The sequence below is a fragment of the Neophocaena asiaeorientalis genome, unplaced genomic scaffold, assembly GCF_003031525.2.
Source record: "Neophocaena asiaeorientalis asiaeorientalis breed wild unplaced genomic scaffold, Neophocaena_asiaeorientalis_V1.1 scaffold124, whole genome shotgun sequence".
NCBI lineage: Eukaryota > Metazoa > Chordata > Mammalia > Artiodactyla > Phocoenidae > Neophocaena > Neophocaena asiaeorientalis.
The window spans coordinates 12,350,637-12,373,278 of NW_020174135.1; the positions used below are offsets into that span (position 1 = coordinate 12,350,637).

General features: G+C 37.7%; 1 protein-coding gene across 1 annotated transcript in view; it reads right to left on the minus strand.

Moving 5' to 3' along the window:
* The window catches only part of PHLPP1 (PH domain and leucine rich repeat protein phosphatase 1), a 207,394-nt gene that overhangs the window by 14,851 nt on the left and 169,901 nt on the right, over window positions 1–22,642 (minus strand). Inside the window, exons 11-13 of the mRNA XM_024754873.1 lie at window positions 16,933–17,133; window positions 14,286–14,448; window positions 4,397–4,527 (exon numbers count right to left, since the gene is read on the minus strand). Of these exons, the coding sequence (XP_024610641.1) occupies window positions 4,397–4,527; window positions 14,286–14,448; window positions 16,933–17,133 (495 nt within the window). The remainder of the gene's footprint in view (window positions 1–4,396; window positions 4,528–14,285; window positions 14,449–16,932; window positions 17,134–22,642) is intronic.

Below are 22,642 nucleotides of genomic sequence, written 5' to 3' on the forward strand. Positions count from 1 at the left end.
CACACACACACACACACACACACACACACACACACACACACACACACCACCCCTAGATGGCTACTCTCTCCTGGGGATGAAGGGGACAGCGCTCAACCCTGGCATGAGAAAAGAAACTTTAACTATTAAGTTGGGTGTATTCTCACAACAGGAAGCCCAGATTTGAAAAGAATGAAACCCAAGCCACGACTGTACTGTGTCTGGATCATGTGAGAGAATTCTGCAACACTCATCCTCAAATCCAGTATCTGCCCACATCACCCCTTCAAATATTTCACAAATATTACTGGGGACTTGCTATCCCCGGAAGCTTCCAATTCTTTCCTCACCTGCACAACCATGCTGAGACCAATATCATAAAATTATGAAGTAAACGAGGGGCATTCAATAAATTACACATTAACTACATATAAATGAACTGGGAGACAAATTCTTATCTCACCTTGGCTCTCATATGCTATAACTGGTCCAAAAGGACCCAAAACAGAAATATTAGAAGAGTAAACCTTCAAATGCAGTTCATTAAAAACCAGCCTACTAGAAAGCGTTCAGAGCTCACAAACAGGAAGCCATCCAGATGTGAAGCAGGTTTTTAAAAGGCCGCCTACCACATGGTGAGATAAATCCCTACTTGTAAATTGCCACTAGTTTTTTCCCCCGTTACTTAAACAAGAGAAATAGAATTACGTATAATCTCGTAACACCTAAACAATTTTGTCCTGAGCCCAAGAATTTAAATTATCTGTTGGCATTCATTAACTCCAAAATATAATAAATACTGAATACCTTTCCTAAGAACCATTCAACTCAGAAGTAAATCAATGTCTAATAATATTCACTTTGATTCTAGAAATATTTGGTGGCAATTTCTTTGAAATTTAAAAATATTTCATTAAAGAAAAGTTTCTACTCTTAATTACCAGAAAACATTCACCTTTTCCTTTATCCTAAAAAAGCTGAAAAACATAAAAATCATAGGTAGTGTCAACAGAAAATCTCAAAATCAAATACCTCATTTTACAGATATATCCTCCTTTCAAACCCATCAATAAAAGGTGTATTTAAAAACATAGTCTGCTGTTGTTTGCTTTCCATACGACCTGGTACCAAATTTTATCCACGTACAATGGTAAGCAATGCAATGGGTTTCTTAAGGCATACCTTAAGGTTCTCCCTACATTTTCCCTACCTTTCTGAGTTTTGGAGAAAAACGGAAGACTCCTTTCTAAAGACATTTATACTTTTTACAGAACAGGGAGCCTTCAAAGAAATAATTCCATTTCCTAGCCTGTTGTTTTTTTGTTTTTTTCCGGTACGCGGGCCTCTCACTGCTGCGGCCTCTCCCGCTGCGGAGCACAGGCTCCGGACCCGCAGGCCCAGCGGCCATGGCTCAAGGGACCAGCCGCTCCGCGGCATGTGGGATCTTCCCGGCCCGGGGCACGAACCCGCGTCCCCCTGCATCGGCAGGCGGACTCTCAACCACTGCGCCACCAGGGAAGCCCTCCTAGCCTGATTATTAATGAAAAACTAATCCTTAAACTCCCCCATAATCCTTTCTAGTGAAGCAGCAATCTCTCATTTCTGCCAAGCTGAACACAGTGTGACTGAGCAGCCGTCTGAAGTGACCTGGATGTTGACTCTCCTACATCTTGAAATTAGTCTGAGGGAATCTGGGAGCCAGAGCTCAGTCACACGGAAGAGTCGCCATATGGACTAACCCTGCCTCATGTAGAACAAATAGGCCAACCCTCTAAAAGAGCAAGTAATACATTAGATATGGAAACTCTCCCAAGTTATTAAGAAGCCACAACCTTCTAGATATTAAATAGAGGGTAACGTTTTTACCTAAAAGTGTTATGATTTCACTGTCCGTTACTAATTTTTTTTTAAATCTGAGAACACACATGTGCTTCACTGTAGCTGCTCTGGCCACTCTAGTAACATATGTCCTTTGGTAGAGAATTTTAAGAGATACCGTCTCATGCCTATATAATAATGGGGTCATTCTATTATATATATGGTTTTGCATCTTTTTTCTAATTACATCATGAACATTTCCCCATGTCATTTTATATTCATCCTAAATTTAATTAGAAATATCTTGATGACTATCTCTGTACCTAAAATAAATACCATATCTCTGATTAATTCTTAGAATAAATTTTTACCACAGAAAACCTTGGTCTAAGTATATGAATACTTTTAAAAGCTTGATACACAGGGCCAAAAGCTTTTTTAAAAAGTTATATCAATTTACAACCCTCCATCAACACCAATTTGAGGGGGGAAAATGTTATCATTTAAATATTTTATTTAATATTTCCTTGATACACTAATAAGGCTGAATACGATCTTTTCATGTAACTATCCATACTTTGTGTTTATTAAATGTTAATATGCTTCACTTACTTTCTGCTTGAGTACTTATCACTACTGACTCATAAGAACATTTTCTATTAAGAATATTAATGCTTTTATTTTTCTTATTTTTTGCCAGTGTTTCTTCTCAGTTGGTCATTTGCCTTTTAGATTTACCTTTGATAGCTTTTGGAATAGATATCTAAAACTTTTATGTAAAAAAGTTTTTTTATATAAAAATATACATAACATAAATATCAAAACCACTCTATACATATTGACTTCTTTTCTGATTTCCCCCACCCCCTTCTCTGCCCTAAAAAGTCCTTTTCTGGTTTGTAAATATATCCATATGATTTCTTCTTACTTTTAAAAATTATTTCATTTTATGTATTTAACTCTTTAATTTAGCTGGAATTTATTTTGGTGTGCAATAAAAATTCAACTTATATTTTCCTCCAAACAGCTACTTCCATTGATTAACAGATTTTTATATAATTATTTTTATCATAAAATTATGTCATATTTGTAAAAACTCAAAAAGTTACCCGTTATAAAGATGAAATATGTTTTGCTAATCCATGTATTCTTAGTTCTGGAAGTCCCTTAGAGAGTGTGTAGGCCATCCTCCCTAAGAGATGAGAAAACTAAGGTCTGGACACACTGAGGGATTCGGGCCAAAGCTTCACATACTGATACACAGTGGAGAGAGCCTCAGTCCCCGTGGCTTCCCGAAGACACTGTGCTTAGGCAATATTCTTCAACTAAATCAATTTTCTCATTAAGTACTTAAAATATCAACGAACAGGCACTAATTAAGCCAATTCCAACCAGGAATCACCTTAGGTGATTTTCAAATTTTGATATGTACTAAAGCCTAGGATAATAATAATGGACCACCAATATTACTCTTCTTTTCAAAATTCTTCTCCTTTTCAGTTTTTTCTGAGATATTGGAAGATGACTTTCAGCAACAGATATTACAACAGGGTTTGAGCACAGATGGCATACACACTGTCTAATGTGTGTTGATGTCAAGGACTGTTACTTTGAGGTACACTGCAAAAAATTCTGAAAATTCAGAAAAATTTAAAGAAGAAAGTAAAGACCATCCATAATTATATTATCCAGAGAACAGCATCATTTTAACATCTTGTTTTGTATCCTTTTAGGAATTTTCTAGTTGTGCCTGTGCTCACACACACGCACACACACCCAAATGCACACAAATTTATGTTACAAAAAGTGGGATTACACTAAACAAATTTCCTTGTAAACTTTCTTTTCACCTAACGTCAGATGCAGAGATCTTTCAAGTTAGTAATATAACTCCACATCATTGTTTTTAGTGGTTGTATAATATTCATTATGTGAAGCATAATTTAACTGTATTGATATTTAGAGTTCTGTGATGAACATTGTTATAAAGACATCTTTTCTAACAAGGTTAACTTTAATGTTTTACATAGTGAACTCCAACCAACCTGTTATTCTCCATCAACAGAAAACATGAGACAGTACCAATGAACTCTCTTCCCAAAACAGGAAGACAACCTTGCAGGATCTAACTACCCCACTCTACCAGTTTTGTTTAAATAACCTGAATTTTAGTTCCAAATTGTTCATTTACCCCACATTATGAATCTCCTGCAAAATCCCTTTGTAACATTTGCATTAAGCATCACACACCATATTATTCGTAACCGAGATGTACATTTACTTCTTGGTTGTTCACTGCTCTCTCCTGTGTCTTTAAATCCCCTTTTCCTCTCTGTTTTCATTATTCTCATCTCTTTTTGTCTGGACACTTTCTCAAAAACTTTCTGAAAGGACATGAGTATCCAATTACTTGAAAATTTTTTTGGCCATTCGTCCATTTTGGTGAACTACAGACTCACAAATCACTTCACTTCAAATGTGTGTAGACAGACCTAATAAGTCAACAGATGCTTCATATCCCATTTAATGTTTTGACTAAGTGATAAATGTCATTTTCGGTGAATAGCAATGGGGCTGCAGCGCTTCACAAAATACTTACTTCAGCAGCTCCAGGGTTTTGTGATCGAGGGCGAGTCGGGGGTTTCCAGTCAGGTCTAGTTCTTGCAGTTTTGGAGGCAGGTTTTCTGGTAAAGTGACTTCGCTTAGCTCATTACAGCTCAGGTCCACGCACTGAAGGAACAAGTGGAAACACGAGGAGATGGCCTGGAGAAGTTATTCGGGTAGTTCTATGCTCCTACTCGTTGCAGGAAAATCAGTGTGACCGTTCATTGTACTATGACGGCCAAATGCAGAAACTACGTTTGTCTGCTATTCTGCCATAAACATTTAAAACAAACTGTGCTAAATGTAGTTAAAATTTTACTTTCTTTGAATAACACAAATTCCATGTTCTTTATACTCCCCAGCTTCATCCTTTTAAGTTCATCTCTACATTTAAAAATTAAGCATTAACTGAAAAAGCCTGAAGATCATGTCTCACTCACATTGTTCACAGTATCTCCGCACTTGCTGTGGCCATGAGGGTTACAGTTACAACATCAAGACGGAACTTTAAAGGGCTTGTCTTTGGTTTTTAAAACAAACCAAAAAACACGCAAAATGAGGAGAAGGCAGGGAACGAATATTCAAAATGGGAAGATAATTCAAAAGAAGCTAAATAAGAAAGTGGCGAAAGACTAGCAGGTGGGCCTGCCTACTATATGCACGGGAAAAAGGCAGGAGTCAAATATAGATCCTGCACTCCAGGCATCCAATACCTGGACTCTCCAACAGCCCTGCCTAATCTCACCTGGAAAACTGCCACAAAAAGGGTCAGCATACCGATTAGAACAAAAATTATGTGTTATCTGTGAATGGGAATAACACCACCTTTCTTGCAAAATCTAAGGCTTAAATGAGCTAAGTCCCAAAAGGAGGTGCTGCATTTCTGTTATGGGAGCGGGGACCAGGGTAGAAGAAGGATCACATGCACAAGAGAGAACAGTTGGCAATTTTTCTGATAAGAGAATGTGTAACCAACAATTTGGCAGAATGGGGAGAAAGCATTCAATTATCTGGCTTGAGCTGGTACCTTATTATAATTTTTTTAAATGCCTAAAGAGCATATTAAAAATCTTAAGGTGGACTGAAAGGCAAATTGTATCCAAGAATTTCAGTCTTAAAAGTGGACAAATTCATCTTTATCTGGAAAATTTTTTAAAAACTTAAATCTATTATGCATTGGGGAGGGGTAGAGACTGGGTAAAATGAAAACCTCTATTTTTGGAGAAATATATTCTCAGTTGAATTCAAACAATACAATGTTTCCACACAAACTGTTTCATACCCTTGCTCTGAAACAGTAGCAATGATATACTGTAATTTTTTTTTTTACTATGAGCATTATAACCACATTCTAAAAAGTTGGACAGAGATTAGAAAACTTACCGTTAAATTTAACACCTGAACACAACCAGTGTTAGAATTCTATTTTTGTTTCTTTTAGCCTTATTATTAATAAAAAAAACTTTTAAAACCCATAAATGTAGGTACAATTTCATTACATTTCACTTATTCTATACCTTCACTCCCAACATGTTTTATAGTCTTAATACTTTCAACAGAAGTACAAGAATTCACTTAACCTAAATGTTAATAACAGGGACATGGTCATCTCCTTTTTTTGTTTTTCCAAATATAAATAATGGTTGCATGAATAGGACTGGACTGGACTTTAATGAAACTGGACTTTAATGAAACACTGGTAATAATGGTTCATAATGGGCTATTCTGGCAGTATGGTCAGTATACATCAGTACAGATAAAACAACACATGGTGTCAATACAATCTCCTGGTGGTGATGAAACATGAGCTTAAGGCCTGACAGGTGTGGGCAACACAGAACATAGGTGGTTGACACAAATGAATTCAGAAGTCAGAGCATGCATTATGGGGAAAGAGTAAAGACATTTTAGAACATTACTGAATTTTTTGAAATTGATGAGCAATGTTTTTTAATGTTACCTCTAAAGATTTAAACTTTCACAGTTCTGTAGAGGTAGAATTGCTCATTCTTTAAATTATCAGATTATAAAATGAGCTCAATAGGGTATTCATTTATAAAGATAATGTTGGTGATGGTAACGCAGATCTTATGAGATGGTGCTCACGCACTACCCCCGCCGAGGCCCATTTCATCACCAAGTCTTTAATTCACGGCAGTCAGTTCCCGTAGTCCTGTTCTGACCCACATCACATTTCCCCTGGAGGATTACGATGGCGTCCGAACTTTGCTTTCAGTCTTACTTCCCTCTGCTGCATTCCCCACAATGCTGTCAGGGTGATTCTCTGATGTGGTTTGTTCTATCACATCACACTCCAGCTTCAGTCTTTCTTTTGCTCCCTACTACCCTTCAATCTGCCACCAAAGTTCTCAGCACGTCAACTAAGACCTTCACCCCACCTTTCGCCACCTGCTTCCTCACACTCTATATTCAGCTGCGTCAAAGTTAACTCTTGCATGTGTCATGTTCTCATTTGTCTGTGCCTTTGCACATGCTATTCTCTGTGAATGGAACTCTTCAAGCTATCCTTGCCTTCTACCTGGTAATCTGCCTATTCTTTTAAGACTCAACGCCACTACAATGTCACTCAATTCCACTACAGCCCCCGTTTCAATTAGATGTTCCTTGTTATAAGTATCTGCTTATTTCTTTCTTTCACTAGACCACGAGCTCGTGGAGAGAAGGGACTGTCTCTTCTCCTCCTATATCTGAAGCGCAGTGCACTGCAAAGATTAGAGGCTCGGTAGATGCCTTCACCGAAAGGAGGAACAAATAAACAATTGATTGCCTGGCACTTGGTAAACAATTATTTGTTGAATGAATAAATGAATGGATCTTATAAGAAGGTTCCTCAGTAATTAAATCTCTTAGGATGGGAACTGAGATACACATGTTTAGGTTAAATTCAGTCTAGAATAAGTAGCACTGCAAAGCAATTGATACGTTTTAAAATGCTTTTGTTTCTGCATGAGAAGGAAACTCTTTAAGGGCAGATAAGCAGAGAAACACCTTTATATAGTTCTGCACATTGAAGGAGGTTTATTCCTGAAAATTACAGGACACTGGTACTTGGTGCCAATCTACTGGTGTCAACACAGATAGTGAGTGCTTTACTTACAAGTACTATTTCCTATTTTTTTAATAGTCCTCAACAAACACTTGTTGACTGAATAGTTGTAATGGCGACCACTAAGAAAATAGAAAATTTGGAAGTGAGACCTGAGAAAAAAAATCGTACCCACATATTCTATGTTGTTTAATGTATGTATTTATATTTAATGCACTAAAATTTTCTTGGAAATACATTGTTAAATAGAATATTGAATCTAAAACGTTATCATCCCCTATTTCAGGCCCATTCTAGGACACAGCTAACAAAAATCACTCTGCTATAATACAAAACTCTGGTTAAGAATACTCAAAAAAGAATTATCCAACCCTCAGAAAAAGTGAGATAATTCATAATTGAGAAGGAGCTCATGACTTAGAGGAAATGACTGCTAATACAATTATATATGAGTACAGGAAAATAATCAGTGTATCTTAAAGAAAGGGAACACGATGTGATGTATAGTTCAAGTGTAAATTATCACAAAAGTTGCAATATGTTAATTATGATGATTCCTCACAAAACATTACTAAAGAAATAAGCATATCAATGTTCACAGCAGTGTATTATTCATTATCTGCCAAATAACTGCCTGGGCTGCCCCGAATCAGCAACTTAACAGAACTAGTGAGCTCTGCTTCTTCCTTCCTCAGACCACAGCTAGTCCCCCACCTCAACTGTGCTGCCCAACAGCTCTGACAGCTCCAAATGGCGGGGCTCCCACTCACCTTCTGCACTCCCTAGTCCTCACAAGGTGAAAGCCGCTGATGTATAACATGTTCCCCCTCCGAACAGGTTCACTAATTTCCATTTTGAAGTCAAAAGAAGCAAATACATCCAAGTACTCAATCAAAAGAACATTTATTTAGCATCTACTAAATGGCAGACAATAAGCCAGACATCAGGGACCTCGAGAGAGATGGCAGACACAGTCCCCACCCCGAGGAACTCCCAGGCTAAAGGGGGAAATGAACACCACTACCTACCTCCAGCTGCTATGATCAACGATGTGTACAAGTGTGCGTGGCTGTGACAGTGAAGGGGCAGCTACTGAGACCACAGAGAGGGCTTTCCAGGAGAGGATTTTTGTGAAGAATCAAAATTAAAGATAAAGAGGCAGATGGGAAACAGGAGGGCATCTAGCAAGCACTGACAGCACGTGCACCAGGCAAGAGACAGAGTGATGCACGGTATACCAGGACACGAAGCAAGAGTGGCTGGTGTGGTTGGAGATGGTCGGGCCCGAGAGCAGAAGATGAGGCTGGAGAGGCAGGTAGGGGCCAAACGGTGAACTACAGATTGTGTCTTACGCTGAAGTCATCTATACTACCTCCCTCTCTCAGAGTTCTACAGGAACCCGAACATTGTAGCTTTAGAGTAAAATACATGTACACACATGTGTAGTATTTCTCATTATATAACTTTTAAGTCAAATTCTCTTTTAACACTTAAACTACTACCTATTCTTGATGTTGCAAAAGGCTAAGTCATCATCACTGTAGGATGTTCACACATCTAAGTAAACCTATTAACTAAGAGAGCCAGTCTGAACCTTTTACTTTAAACACAGACCCTAAAGCCAAGGTTGAAGTTCGGTTTTCCTATGTAATAGTGTATTTGTCTATAATTATTCAGGAATGTATATTGTTTAAACCTCCCCACCTTTCAGGAAGTTGCAAAAGAAGAACTTTAATTTGTACAGACTCTTCCTTTTAAATTTATATACAGTATCTGTGATTTTTCTCAACTGGATTTTAGAAACCTTATTGGCAACTACTTGACAAAAATGACAATCAGGGTAAAACTTTGTTTTAAACAAATCCTCGATCCATCAAATAGCATTCCATTCCTCCAAATAGCGAATTCCCTTAAGCACCAAAATAAATTATTTATAAAATCTGACTTTAAGAAAATGCATCCTATATAAACTAAGCAATTCCTTTACCTCATAAATTTCATTACCTCATAAAATTGGTTATGTGTGCCCTTGGGGAGACTCAGTGGTATATCACAAAGTTACAGGACACCTGGCCCATGCTTCTGGGGGCTTCAGCGTTACTCAAAGATTATGGAGAGGAAGAGCCTTTATTTTTACATTAAAACTAAAAGAAATGGTAAAAAGTAGAACACAAAATTAGCATGTAATTTTAGATCAAAAAGGAGACTTCAAAGAAATTTATAGATGATTCCAGGCTGTATTCCAGATTTGGGGGCATATGAGCTCACTTCTCTTTTTCCTTACTAAGAAAAGACTCTGAAGAGCAGGATAGTGACCACTTCACAGCCGACTTCTTTGAGGACTCACGGTCACAAGTGCTCCTTTCTCCAGGGGCATCTCTAAAGGGATACTTTTAATATGCATGAGCTCACAGAGGACCAGTTCTTTATCTGTATGTACACATAACCCACTTCGTAAGATGCATGCAGTATTTCATTGTAAAAGACATGGCTTTGTGTTTAAAAGGGCTGCTGAAATACTTTTTAAAACTAGAGTTAAAAAAACAAACAAATTAGTCTGAGTTAATAAATTATCCCAACTTTGAAAGACAGAGACTATGCAGTCCTAGCTTCCTGCTGGTGAGTTGCCAGTGAGGCAGGGAGAAAAGTGGCTTAAATGGCCGTGTCCTGGTAGACACTGCTTCATTCCTTTTTCCTTAGCTCTTGTCCCAAACAGGAATGGATGCCAGATTCCCCAAATGATAGAAGAATTCCTAAATAACCATTACCCAGATACCAGGACCATAATGACAATTGCTCCTGCTTCCTGGTTTTTGGATACTGCAGTTCCTAGATGACCTTTTAAGTCTAGTAGGTCAACCACTCTACCAAACTAGACATCTAACTGGCCCCTGATCTGTCTTTATTTCCATTATCCTACTTTCCAAAGAATTAATGCCTTTTCTTTCATGCATTCTGACCTAGCCGTTTCCCCATGTTCTTTGTGTCCTATGACTGAGCCGGTTCTCTCGCTCTCATCTCACTTTAGAAACAACAACATGGCTTGATTCCAAGGGAAATTCAACTTCCTGCAGCCATTGTTCTCAAGAGTGTGGCATATTAAAAATACTTCATACTCCATGAAGTGAAATAACAGTCCTAAAGACGAAGTCACTCAGCTTATCCAAGTGGTTTATTACTGCACAGTACAAACATGAAAATAACCTTCTGAAGAGAATTTAAAACATTTTAAAAGATGCTGTTCACCCAGTAATCAGAATCAGGACACCACAGGGAAATGGAAAATTTGACAAAAGCTGCTGATATACAGTGTTTAAATTTCAAACTTCATTCATTGTATGTGTCACACATTTCTTTCATCTGCTTAAACCACACTTCAAAAAAGGTAGGACCATGTCCCTAATTGGAAGTAACTCAACTAAAAGCTTTGGTGTTGTTGCAGAACTCCTACATGATCAACGTGACTGCGATGTGGTTCGGCGAAGGGCCCCTGAGGAAGAGAAGCCAAGTGCCACACCCGCGGCCACCTCTGCTTTTCAGGTCCATCAGCTCTAGCAGCCTACGTGAGGACCTCGGCCTGGGACCAGCCAAGCCAAGTCTGGCTTATGTGGTGATTGAGAGCTGCTCCGTATCCAGAGGGAGATCTGTCTATTTCAGAATCAGAACAGAACATGACCTGCTCCAGGAACACAGGACTGGTGGTGGGGTTTGGAAGACTAATTTGAAAGTGCTAAACAAAGGTGAAGACAATAATATCAATACTAAGGAACAAAACGACTATGACTCTGGGTGCACTTGAGCTCATCGAAAAACTCTAAAAAATATACTTTTTTTCCTATGAATTTATATGACCTTCCTGCCCAAGTACAGAATTTGATGCCTGATGATCACTTTAACAGATCTCGCCAAATGCACCAAAATGAGAAAAGGCCAGACCTAAATTTTACCCAAGAATAGGGGATGCATATAGTCTCTGTTTTAGGGGTACATGAATAATGGCCTGATTTTACAAGTTTAAAAAGCTACATTAAAAAAAAAATAATAAACTAAAATAAAAAACTACATTTTAGCATATATATTTTAGTAATAAAACTTGTTTACCCTTTAAATGATAATTGGTTTTAAAGCTTCGGTAACAAAGCAGTGAACAAGCACTTTTCTTTAATGTCTGAAAAGATGAGACTGCTCACAGAGAACTAGCTAAATACACCAGGATCTTATCCCTCTTTAAATTATCTGTTAATGTTTATAATTGCAATGATCTTCATACCTTTTATGAAATACTTTACAATTATTGTACTTTATTTTCAAGAAGCAATAAGAATACAATCTAGGATTATTAACTCAATGATAATATTTTAATAGCGGCTGGAGTATTTCAACTTAGGAAAAAAATGATTTCTTTTCCATTAGAAACATGCTTTAGGGCTCAGTTTGCAGTCAAGACTCTCATAGGTATTTTATCATCTGTTTACAGCAAATATTTTTACCAGGAATTTTCTTTTGGATGGTTTATTTATTTATTTTTGGCCACACTGCACGGCATGTGGAATCTTAGGTCCCCAACCAGGGACCGAACCCACGCCCCCCGCATTGCAAGCACGAAGTCTCAACCACTGGACCGCCAGGAAAGTCCCTTGGATGGTTTAAATCTGCATAAATACTTATATAGCAACTTAAAGTATTCTCATATGAAATCACACTAAAATATCATTTCGGAGTTCTCAAACAATATAACTACTACTTTTTCAATACCACTGTCTGTCCAGGGCTGCAAAGTTTGTACTTTGTACATAAAGGAGACTTGATACTGCTCACCGCACCACCACCCCCCACCCCCCGCCTACAAATAAAACCCCAGCAACAAAATATCTCTTGGTAATGGAAGAGCTGGGTCAGAAACACTGGACATTTTTAACATAAGGAAAATGCGAAGCTACAATATCTGGGGTTAAAAATCAAAGAACAAAAGAAGAAAAACTGTTAAAAAAAAAAAAAGTAATACCAGAAGTAAAATTTGAAAAGGAGCTGTAAAGCAGGGTTACAGGGGAAGGAATTAAATGGAAACACGAGGGCACCAAGTTTAGAACCCAGGAATCCAAGCAAGGGTCTAAGAGAAGATTTGCTTTCATAGAGCAACATTCGTATTTTGCAAAATTTAGTCAAAACCTGAAAAGTTTAAACGTCTATCTGTATCTGTATTTTAAACCAGATACTTAAAAAAAAAAGAATCTACGATTAAGAGTTATATAACATTAAAAGACAGGTGCAGAAAGACCAGCAAACAGGAGGTTAATCTCGAGGCCTCAGTGCACAGAGACCTGTTTAATGAGGCCCCGTGACAGACACCACACCCCACCACGGAGTAATGGGCAGTGGAGCAGCCTCTGGAAAGCTTAGCTGTCAACACTGCTCCTGCGATGGAAGCAAAGAAGCATTTGCTTAAGTGACAGATTTCCTGGATTTTGTGGATCATCAGCCAGAACAGTTGCTCCATACAATCAACATCAGAGTTGAACTCCATCGAGGTCTTGTAACTAATTATAGTTAACATTTACAGAGCTCTTACCAGGTGCCACTTCTATTTCAAATGCTTTACATGTATTATTTCATTTCATCCTCACAGCAATACTGTAAAGGAAGCACTGTTCTTTCCCTCATTTTACATATGAGGAAACGGAGCAATTAAGCAGCTTTTAGTTGGGATCCACCTCTAGATCTGTCTTCCTTCAGAGCCCCACCTCTTACCTACTGTTAAAGGTATATAAAGTAAAAATAAAATATTTCTGCTAGTTAACAGTATTCTAAAATGACACGGTCATGTATGAGGTGACAGTGCGCTCACAGTAAAATATTTCATGGCTTAAGCACACACACACGTGCACACACGTATCAAAGGACTTGTACACACCTCAACCATGTAAATGTACAAAACTCCTGTGGTGAAAAATTATTCATGCTATTCAAAGTGTCTTCGAATAGGAGATTAGAATATGCTCCTTGTCTATAACCAGAATTATTTTTTATTAAGCACAAAACTAATCATCAGAAATGCTAAAATGAAAAATGAAAGAACTTCTTACTCTTTGCTCCAAAAAAAAAAAAAAGAATAAAAAGTTGTTGGACGGTTTTCATTCTAGGGAACTGGTTTCATCCGATGAGACTGCCCTGGGTCAGGAGCCAGGAACTGCAGAATGTCTCTGCCACCAATTTGCTGTCTTCAGTTTATAGAAACCACTTCCTTTTCAGCACCTCAGTTTCCTCACCTACCAAACGGGAATACTATCTATCCTGTCAGGTTTCATTAAACTGAAGTGAATGTTTGGTAATGGTAACAGTAATGAGACTACATCTATATAGGGAATTATTACTAATTGGGTGCTGGGGTGATGGATGCTATTTAATTAGGGGAGTTGTGGGGAGGGGTGTGCAGAGGTACTGTTAACTATTTCAAACTGCTACCAAACCTGATTCAGTCTCTGAGTCTCATAACCACCCTGGAAATAAGCAGGACAAGTATTGTTAGACAGATGGGAAAGAGTTAGGTGGCTATGTGGCTAGTTAGGGACAGAGCCCAGAATACAATTTTCCCCACTCCCAGTCCAGTGTTTTTTGATCACTGTTTTTTTTTTTTTTTTTCCCCTCTGCCGACTCAGAGGTGTAGCCCAGTGCTGAGGAAGGATGGAGCAAGGACAACAGAGAAGTCTTCATTCTGAGGAAATCCAACAAGGGTGCGAACATCCTGAACTGATGAACTAGAGAAAACAAGTCTCTTTGTGGACCCGAAGCTTGGAGTTTATGGAATCGACCCACGTACCTTGATTTCTGGGAGCTGCATAACTTCGGGAAAGACTTCGATGCAGTTGGAGTGAGCAATTGCCGTGTGCATGCGCCTGCAGCTCATGATAGTTGTCGGGACGGCCTTCAGTTTATTCCCACTGAGGTCAATTTCCTCAAGTTCCTCCAGCTTTGCCATTTTACTGAAAAAGAGAAAATCCAAGGGTGGGCAGGTCACAAAGTAATTATAGGGAAATTTAGAAAGAAAATAATAGATAATGAGAACCAAAAGGTAATTTACTGTGACTCTGAAGGTTCTTTAAAGATTCACTTGCACTAGTCATTTTAACAGACAAGCTTTTCACTACTGTTTTTGAGTATCGAAGTATTTTGATACCTCCTTTCTTACTACAAAACAAAAACTCTTAACTTCAGCTTTTCGAATTGGCAACAAGAAGAAAAATGGACGTCCTTTTCCTATGAAAACTCTGTGTGAATTGAGTTACCCTGACAACAATCACTTTACTATGTAGCTTAGCCTGAACTCCAGTGAAAGTCCTACCCAAATGGGTCAAAAGTTGGCCTTAATCTAATCTATGTGTTTTAAAAGTGTGAGAGTATTATTTCTTCGTATTGGCACTGAAACCTCAAGGGAATATACAGAGTAGAGAAGGGTATGGTTTATATGAAGATATGCTTTCTCCTGAAACCCCACTCCCCAAATTCCTTGGACATCCCTGTGATAACAAGGCGGTCATGAGGAGTAGGATGCTGGAAGGTGATCTGGATCATCTCTCGACCTCCGGCAATGCCCAAATTCAATCTGGACCCAAAAGAAATTTCTCTCAACTCCTGCTAAACACCTACAAAGAAAGAATCTTTCTCATCTTACCTTAATAACAAGTCCTAATGTAATTTAACACTTTTGTTTAAGAATGTCTTGTATTGTTCAATCTTAACCTATAATGTAGAATTACTATTTAATTACATTAATCAATAATTACAGTAACTCAATAAAAAAAAACTCCAGAATTAGGGTTTCTTATATTTTCTGTAAATCCGGAGGGAAAAAACCCTCTGCCTCTACAAACCTATAATGCATCTATCACTCCTCTGGCCCTTTTCCCACCACTTGTGAAGGTGGAATCTAACAAGTGCAGGATTCCCAGTGAGTGCAACTCAAAGTTACAATCTAAATCATTTAGTTTAGAGTTATTGGTATCTCCTCTCCTTGCTGTGGTTTCATTTGTCACAATAAACCTTTTAAAAAATTTAGCAAGAAACAGTTTATTGCTTTTCTTTCTGTTTTCTCTCAAAAATAAAGCTTACCTTATTTGCTTACTTGAAAATAAATATACGCCGAAGATACAAGAACTAAGTTTTTATCTTATGAAATCAGATCTTTTAATATCATAAACATTCAACATGGTATTAGGATATGCTACAAACAACACTGTATGCACAGACTGTGAAGTAATCCATCTGTGATAGCCTGAATTTGTAAGATTATTATTTGAATATGTTGTCATCATATTGTGAGAAGAAATGTGGAGAAACCAAATGAGTAACAGGCACAAAAAAAGATTGAGAGTATAAACATCAGGTCCAAGAAAGAAACCATGTCAAGGAAGTTTCTATCCCTCAGCATAGAAAGGAGGTGGTCAAAAAAATTCTCTGTAGTTAGGGTGATTACTGCTGGCATGGGTCACTGGGGGATACCCTCAGAATTTGAGCTGATGATCATTTCTCCAATAATTTCAGAGATATTATTGCTATGTGACGACTATGTTTTCTTCCAAAAATAACATCTCATTCCACAGTAAAAGAAAAGTACATTAAAAGAAAAAAAAGAAAGAAAGAAAAGCTTAATCAGTAACATCAAATGAGGGGGAAAAAGTAAAGAAATAAATGTATACTACAAAAATAGAGTAATACTTGAAGTCAATGCATATTTGGGCCTCTCTCCTTTAGTAAGGGTTTCAACAGACTGGTATCCTTGATGCTAGCAGAGGGAGGCTGTCCCCGTATTTTGCTTTGGCCCAGTACTAAGTCGCAGTTAGCAGCAGAATATCAGAGGGGTTAGTGTTTGCTTCTTTGATGTGTGGGTGTGAGTTCTAAGACCTAACTTGTTAAAGCTTCACTCAAAGCAAGATACAATGCCACTGCTCCCCAAAATCAGAAATTAAAATTAAAATAGACTGAAAAGTAGAATTTTCTAAGAGCCATAAATTATTTGTAATGTCACAGTTTCTAAGAAAGCACAGGCCACCATTGCTTTCTATACCATAAGCATAAATACAAAAGCTATTAGCTAATTGAGAACCTTCAGATTCCTAGTTTATGTTCTAATTCTCACACATCATACTAGGTTAATCTTTTTTTTTTTTAATTTGACTGGTTAAAAGGAAGCAAAAGAAAAAATATACCTGCTAGATGACATGCCTTATTTCAAAATCATAAGAACATTCTAGCAATTGGGTCCTTGGATACATTCATATTAGAAAAATCAACACACTTCTCTTTAGGGGAATGCTGACAATGGCTTATATAAAAGACACTGTGAATAAGAATCAGGAGGAACAAGCTTTACATTATCTGGGAAATAAACATGTTAGTTTTTGCCTTTCCATCTATGAATCCATTTTCAGAAATGCAATGAAGGACGTCACTCTGTAATCTTCTTTTACCTTGCTGGAAAACTCTGAAGTCGGTTATAGGCCATGTGAAGAATCTTCAGATGGGGGTGTCCTGTTAACAAGGGTACACATTTATCTGTGAGGTTGTTATTCGTCAAATACAACTCCTGTAAGACGCTGTTTGTCTCTTCAGAAAGTGTGGCTGGAGGAAGGGTTTCCAGTTTGTTTGCAGATGCATTCAGGAATCTCAGGCTACAATGACAAAAATGCAACAGAATCCCACTGATAAGCCACAGGTCTAGTCCAGAATCTTCAACAAACCTAGAATTTTTCTGATTGATAACTGGCATATTAGAAACTGGGTTTAGAAACATGAATCTAAAGGTAGGTCTTGGCATGGAAGCAACCTAAATGTCCATCGACAGAGCAATGGATAAAGAAGATGTGGTACATATATATACAATGGAATATTACCTAGCCACAAAAAAGAATCAAATAATGCCATTTGCAGGAACATGGATGGACCTAGAGATTGTCATACTGAGTGAAGTAAGTCAGACAGAGAAAGAGAAATATCGTATGATATCACTTATATGTGGAATCTAAAAAGAAATGATACAAATGAACGTATTTACAAAATAGAAACGGACTCACAGACTTAGAGAATGAACTTATGGTTAGTGGGAGGAAGGGTGGAGGGAAGGGATAGTCAGGGAGTTTGGGATTGACATGTACACACTGCTGTATTTAAAAAGGATAACCAACAAGGACCTACTATATAGCACAGGGAACTCTGCTCAATGTTATGTGGCAGCCTGGATGGGAGGGGAGTCTGGGGGAGAACAGGTACATCTATGTGTAGGGCTGCGTTGCTTTGTGCACCTGAAACTATCGCAACATTGTTAATTGGCTACACTCCAATATAAAATAAAAAGTTTAAAACAAAAGAAAGATAGGTCTTGGCTTTGGCAGGCATACAGATACGTGACTCCACTGTCCATAATGAACACAGTAGCTATCTGTATGTGTTAACTACACAGAGAAATCAATTTTTATGGAAGCACAAAGGTGAGAGAAAGTGATTAACTTTATAGCTGGTGGGGAGTCGAAGGGATAGTGATAAGATAAAATTAATATTCTGTCTTAAGAAAGAGAAAAACAATTGCCTATTTTAAAATAAAAGAGCTCTTATAGTAATAAAATAATTAGACATTAGATCACAATACAACTAAATCACATAGTGACTAAGTCCTTTTCAGTATGATGCCCAAACCATATTTTACTGACATATATTCACAACTGCAAGGGATAATTCACTCTGTAGTAAAATAATGTAATACTATGTAGTAGTGAAAATGAAGAACAACTACAGGTATCAATAGGATGAATCTCACAAATATAATATTGAGTAAAAGAAGCCAGATACCAGAGGATACACTGCATGATTCCCTAATTATAGAGTTCAAAATCAGGCAAAACTTATCTGTGGTATTAGAAGTCAGGGAAGGGAAGCAGTGTCTAGGAGACAGCTTCTAATTTTTCCAATATGATAACATTCTGGTTCTTGATCTGAGTGCTGGTCACATGAGTGTGTTCACTTTGAGAAAATTTATCAAGTGCTACAGTTACGATATGGCCCCTTTTCTGTATCTATATTATACTTCAATAAAATTTACATTAAAACAAGATGGATATGCTACCAGTTATCCAAATGATACAGTGAACAATAGCTAAACTATGAAGAATGTTTTTACACCTGAGATAACTAAAACTGTCAAAAGCTGTATATTGTGAAACACAGATAAATGCAAAATGCAAAGCTGGGGAACTGAAACAGAATCCTTGCTGCGATCAGGTTCCAAATCACTGGAAAGGGAGGGAAGGACAGAGCAGGAACTGTGCACGGCTCACGGGCAGACAACCCTGCTGCTTCACAGTGGATCTCCACCACGTGTGTTCCATAGTGAAGCTGCAGTGACCCGAGCGTGGAGAGCATCCAGCCCACAGGACTCACCTGCCATGGTTGCCAAGGTCAAAGCTGACTTGTCCCCCACCCCTTACCTAGAACTACCCTGTTAATGAACTGCCTTTCTCGTTTCAAAACCACCCAGGTTTGAAATGTTCAGCATTCAATTCAGGACTATTTTACCATATGTTAGTAAAAAAGAATAAAATTTTCCTTAAAAAGGAAGACTCTGGAATACCAGGTACAGTTATTTTTAATCTTGGATAAAAAGAAAGCTTTGTATTCGGGCGTCATCACCAAAACTGTCATCCCAAGCCCTCAGTCCACTAAGTTAATACTCTCCAATCTTGCGACCTCCACACACTTACACACACACGGCCCAACTCCACTACTTATCTAAGGAAAAGCAGCTTCCCCAAAATAGAACATTTTCCATTAAAGAAACATGTATTCCGTTGACATTAAAAAAAAAAAAGGAAGTTAGAAAAAGGCTGTACAAAAAAAAGAAAGGAAAAAGTCTGTACAGACCATAAATAGTCATGGGAAATTATAGTCGTGTGTGCTACAGAGAAGAAAATAAAGGTCATTCATGCAGTTTCTGAAATGGTTATGACATAGGAAGGAAACCCCTTCCAGCACCATAGTTCTTTAAAGTACTTTTACCAGTCTCATTTGTATCACCTGACTTAAATACCCTGTTAAGATTCCTTCAGTGTAGAATTAGAAAAAATTAAAATGCATTGCCCTAAAACAACTTGCAATGGGGTTGGCTGGGAAACTCTGACAATCTCATTAAAATACAATTCTCTAGGAAATATGTAGTTATAGATACATGAAAAGAAAAGAAAGAAATTAACTCATGAATATTTGCATATTTTTAGGCCAGAAAAAGAGGGAAAGTTGCTTTGAAAGGAAAAAAGACTGACTAGTGAATGCTCACCTAGAAAACTGCAAAAGGGACTTTAAAAACTCCTTACAACATCTGATGAAGGGAAGAGAGGGATTTCCAAAAAGACTTGTCCTCTCATCTTGTTGAAATTTGCCTGTATTGAAGTTTATACTCTTTATGGGAAACGGCGGGGGGGGGGGAGGGAATCCTGCACCCTCCACTCCAGGAAATGAAACTAAGTTGAAACTACATGGGCTGGTTCCAAAGGATTTAGTTTGAATTGAATAAAGCCTGATTGAATCATCGTGTTAGCTAACAGTCAAAGAGCAAACAATTGGGCTAAAAACATTTTTGATTATAATAGTCTCCGGGAAATTAAATTCAATACCAATCCTTTTAAAAATAAAATACCTGTCCCACAGTCTCACGTTTCAGCAGGAGGCAAATTAAGTTGGTTTAATCATCTGGGTGTTGTATTTCCATCAGAGTGAGCAACTACTTTAATTTTGTAAAATTTCTCCAGTATGGGTAACGGCTTTACTCAATAAATATGGTGTATAACCCCACCCCCTGCTTTCAAAGCCTCCCCAAAACTAAATTCCTAAAGCACTGAGTTTGGTCTCAACTCAGTATGATATGAGAGAACTTCCTCAAGCTTTTCCCTTATAGGTTTTTGTAATAACTCTATAAAAGACTTGTTTAATGTGCCGTGAGAGTTTCATCCATAGAACCCTCTTCACTATGCAACCCTCTTATAATTATTAGAGAAGAGCAGTAACATATCATTTTTTCTCATTTGTAAAGTGCTCTCTAGAGACCACAGCTCTTTCCTATTTCCTGTTTCACTTGATTCTCCCAACATCCCAGAGATGCCCCCCTTAATATTTCACAGAAGACAAACTGAAGCTGAGAAAAGTCAAATTACCTGGCTGCTGTTAAATAGTAATTAGTGTCAGAGCCAGAAATAAACCCAGATCTCACCAATCTTAGAGTCCACTATTTCCTAACAAAATTCAACTGGTAAAAACAGTAATAATAAAACTTTCCTGAGGACATTTTCATAGGCCTTCTCCAAAAAAGCTGGAGGCCAAGCAGGGCACCTGCTGGGTAGTGTGAAGACCACATGTGCAAAGCGCTTCAAACTCCATTCCTAAAATAACTTAATAAATAGCACAGTACTCAAAAACTTTTCTTAGCAGGAAGTGCAAACCTTGTAGGGAAAAGACTCACATACAACTCCTGCCCTGAAGCAGTTGGAAAGTTGCCCATGACAGCAGTGAGACAAATCCACTCCTTGCTTCTTGAGCAATTACTCTTCTTCCCTGGCACATTCTGTTCCGGTCTGTTCTAGCTCATCTAGGTTTTTTTGTTTTGTTTGCATTTTTCAGTAATTCCCAGCACACCCTTAACTTTTACAGCCAAATTCTGTCCTGAAACAAAGCACAGGATTTGGTACCACAACAGGTCTACCTATTTGCAGGCGTACCAGGCATTCTGCATTCAAATGATTTTTCTGCACATCAGTACTGGGACTTGTAAGTCTATTGAAAATGCAAAAGGTTAAGACCCTAAGCACAGCAAAATTCTCTGACTTTTGTACAACTCCCTGATTTCTGGCCCCCAAAATCTTCCAGAGGTGCCAAACAAAATGCTCTAAATTCCTTATCATTTGTCCATATAACACAACGCTTTTGACAATTTCATCTACTGATATCTTCAGAAGACTGATAGCTCTTAAAGCAGGGGCTTTCAAACTTTTCATTAATGGCAACCAAGAGTACAAAATACATTTTACAGGACCACCCAGTACAGATGCGACATATACATGTGTAAATGAAACAAAAGTTTCTTGAAACAATACTTAACCTTATTCTATCTTACACTGGTATTTTCTATGCCATTTTTTTAAGTGCTGGTAGAAACCCACTAAATTACTGCACCTCACTTATCAGTTTGAAAAAAGGACGCCTATTATTCATTGTCTAGCAACATCACCTAATAGTGAGGATTGCGTGTGAAGAGAAAGTGCGTACGTATAGCCTAACAGAACTCACACACTATTATTTTGAAAATTATTCTGAAAATCTGCCTGGCTTGGGCAGTAAAGATCATAAGCCTACAGAGCAAAGGAAGAAAGGTTACACAGATGTATGAACTGTTGAACAAGAACTCGAAAAGAATTAATTTTAAAAATTAAGTATAATTAATTAAGAATTAGTTAACTGATGTAGCACTATAAATTAATCTAGAGATATCCTAATTTCATCAATTATACCACTGATGTTCTCTATCTGGTCCAGAATCCAATTTAGGATCGCACATTCCATTTCCTTATCATGCCTCATTTGTCTCCTCTAATCAGTCTTAATTTAGATTTGTTTGATGTTTTATCATCATTAGAATTTAGAATAATGGGATGCATTTCTGGCAAAAACACATAGAAGTGATGTTGTGCCTTTGTTCCTGAAGGTATGTGATTCTCAACTTCAACTCCCAGATATTCTTATTAAGTAGGTCAGCGTAAGTCTTCAAAAATCTATAGAATTAAGAATTCTGATGACTGGCCAAGTTGAGTCAGTAGAACTGAGATAAGGGCCAGAAATCTGCATGTTTAGTAAGTAATCTAGGGGATTCTGAACACACTCTGAGAAACACTATTTTATTTCACTACGGCTCTCAAAACATCAGAACTTCCCAAGATAGCTCTCTCTCCTTAGGAAAAATAGTGTAGGCATAACTTAGCTCTTCAAAATGCCAGAAATATCTATCTTTGCCAAAAGCCACCAGTTGTCATGGTTAATCGATCACGCTCTCCCAAATTTTCTATTCCCTTTTAGTCCCCTTGATATTTACACATATTCTGTCTGAGTCACTAAAACTTATGGTCTGTAATGTGACTAATACTC